Source organism: Atta colombica, unplaced genomic scaffold, assembly GCF_001594045.1.
Source record: "Atta colombica isolate Treedump-2 unplaced genomic scaffold, Acol1.0 scaffold149, whole genome shotgun sequence".
Classification (NCBI taxonomy): Eukaryota; Metazoa; Arthropoda; class Insecta; order Hymenoptera; family Formicidae; genus Atta; species Atta colombica.
Window position 1 is genome coordinate 37,358 of NW_017259238.1, and position 3,015 is coordinate 40,372.

At 29.1% G+C, this 3,015-nt stretch overlaps 1 protein-coding gene across 1 annotated transcript; it reads right to left on the bottom strand.

The window, feature by feature from the left end:
• Positions 1–431: 431 nt before the first annotated feature.
• LOC108685222 (NADH dehydrogenase [ubiquinone] 1 alpha subcomplex subunit 8) lies at positions 432–2,365 on the bottom strand. The gene is made up of 3 exons (XM_018189908.1): positions 2,044–2,365; positions 970–1,145; positions 432–873 (listed from the first exon to the last, which is right to left on the bottom strand). The coding sequence occupies exons 1-3, from the start codon at positions 2,167–2,169 to the stop codon at positions 654–656; spliced, it is 522 nt and encodes a 173-aa protein (XP_018045397.1). The 5' UTR covers positions 2,170–2,365; the 3' UTR covers positions 432–653.
• Between the last annotated feature and the right edge of the window lie 650 nt (positions 2,366–3,015).

Here is a 3,015-nt window from a genome sequence, read left to right on the forward strand (position 1 = left end):
GCTAAAACTGATTGTATCTCATGTACATAAAATGCCGTAGTAATATCGATAAAGCAATACTCTTAATTAATTATTATCACGTATCTTCCGATATCCGAAAACGTGTTAATGTGTTGATATATTTTTGTTCGTACGGCTTTTAAAAATTTTGTTATGAAGTCATGTGACGTATGACAAATGAAGTATATAATTTTTTCGAAGAACCCAATCAAACTGTGCATCTATATTATTTATCTCATTTTATTATCCACAAGCAATATCCCTTAACTTTATTCTACGATCTCTTAAGCTAAACTAATTTTTAACTTAGTTTTACGATACTAAAATATTTTCCAGAGCTTCAATTTCAATATTTATGTTTTAATATATAGATAATATACATATGAGTTTTATGACATTAAACATTATGTACGATTAAGATGGACAAACAAAAAATATATTTTATATGCTTCATATTTTTATATTTATACAAGCTGTAACAACAATGATCAAGCAAATTGTCACTAAGTTGCTATTAATATGTTTATATTCACAGAACATATAATTACACTCATTTCCCTATAATAATCTAGATATCTGATGTATCCCGAGTCTTGAAAATATAATTTTTACAGCACGACTAAAGTACTATAATGATATCTATTGAGAGAGATTTAGGATTTATACCACATGCGATTGGAGTATTTCGATTTCTCAAGTGGTACATCAGATGGCAGTCCAGGAGATGGATCTGGAAATGTTATAGGCTTTTCTTCTGGCCGTGGCCTCGATGTATTATGCACTTTAGCCTCGCAAAAATATCCATAAGGTGGACGTTCTATATTCAAATTCTGACGAACACAATTATCTAAGGCAACTTGCGTTTTTCGGCATCTAAATAATATTATATTCATATTATTATTTACATTTACTATTCCATTGTCATGATCAGTATCAGAAGAATTAACAATAAAATATAAAATGACATACGGAGTAAAGTCCAATGTCCCCGATGATCTCTCAAGGCAATACATGTAAGCATTAAAATCCTCTAAGCAGTGTTTTTTCATCTTTTTAAGAATATCCAATGCACAAGATGTCACAGCTTTTCCTTCATTGAGACAGCGACGTGGGTCGCGCTCTTCTTGTCTGCATAACAAAAATTCCTGAAGAAGAAATAAATTCTATCTTGCTTATTTGTGTTAGAAATAAATTTCTTGCAATTAGAAGACGACTCATGTTTAGTATGTATATCTTCAAAAGTACTATATTAAAATATATAATTTTTATATTTACAAATCTTCATGAAATAAATTCTTTGTATTTGTACATCATATTCGTTTTATTCACGCTATGCGAGAAAACAATCTAAATATAATATTAACTACATTTATACATTGCTATTAAACGGATTTAATAATATCCATGGTTATAATTAACATTTAGTAGTATTAACTACTGTAAAATGTAAACATTAATTAAATCTTAATTAAATCTTTTACAACTGATGTTATAAAATCCGATTTAACTAGCGTTTATATCATAATGTAAGAAGCTTCTTACATCATTTATGGGACAGTTTATAATTATAATAGTCAATAGTTAATAATTATAAGGATGTTACTGAAACCAATTAATATGATTATAAAACAGTCTGTGATTTAATTAAAAGACTAAGATTGGATTTCCATATTGTTGTCTTTTAATAAATTGTAGCTTACTCTTTCTTGTTCTCTTTTTTCTCTCTTTTGTTTTTTCTTTTGTTCATTAGATAAATTATCACATAGTTTTTTTTCAAAAGTGAACAATCAACCCTAACTTATTTTATAAACTGTTTTAATTTATGTCTCAAATAAATTATGTCTCAAATGAATTATTATTTAATTAAAGATATGTTATTATTTACAACATTAAAGATATATTATTATTACAAAGACGTGTATACATGTCATACATCATTACAGGGATTATGTAATTCCTTGAAGGGGAACGGCTCGATGCATGAGGAATAGAATAGGGTATCAGCGTGATTATCCAGCTACTGAATGAATGATTGCAACTCACATTGTTATACCATTCACAGCCCTTGCCGATATAAACGGACGCGGTTTGCAGTACCGGCCAGCTGACGTTTAGCTCCTGAACGGTTAGCTCACTCTCCTCGGGCAGTACCGTCTTCGCTGTCGCCATGTTTTCTTTACAGCAGCACTCCGTCGAGAGGACTTTTCATTTGCGATCAGAGTTACTGATCATGAGAAACGCCTCGGTGCGAAACTTCCCAGTGATTTTAACGCGTAATTGTGAAGTAAGTTATGTACATAAGCGCGATGAAGTAATCTGACAAAAATCTAACCTAACCTTAACGATGTGTGACCTTCGATAGCAAAGCCTCTCCTCTTTTATCGATATCGTAACGTTCGATTCGAGATGTCGACTTCTCGAGTCGACGGTAAAAAGAAAATGGAGCAGACATTGCGTGTACGGACGCGAAAATACGGAATATCACGTAAGAAAATATTATTGAACAATTGTTTAACACCATAATTTTGTGTTAAATTAACAAAAATTATATACGATAATCTCTAACTCATTTTATTCATTTTTTTGTTTCAAACTTCTTTGTAATTAATAATGGGGGTAATCATTTTAATCGATCTAAATCTTGAGATAAAAGGAAAATGGAGATATCGATAATGTATGAACCACTTTTTAATAGAAGTATCTAATATGAACGTAGAAATACGGAATACTGCGTAAAAAAAATTATTACTGAAGAATCTTAAATATTACGATTTTAAAAATTAAATTAAGTAAAAAATATAACTCCGATTTGATTTTTACTCATTTTTTGTTTCATATAATTAAGGATATGGGTAATCATTATTATATTTTTGTATAATTAAAGATATGGATAATTATTACCCAGGAAAAAATGTTTTATATATAATTATATCAAATTATATAAAAATATATATAATTTTATATAATTGTACTCGAGTTTTCTTTAAAATTGTGATTTCAGTGTTATTGTATATA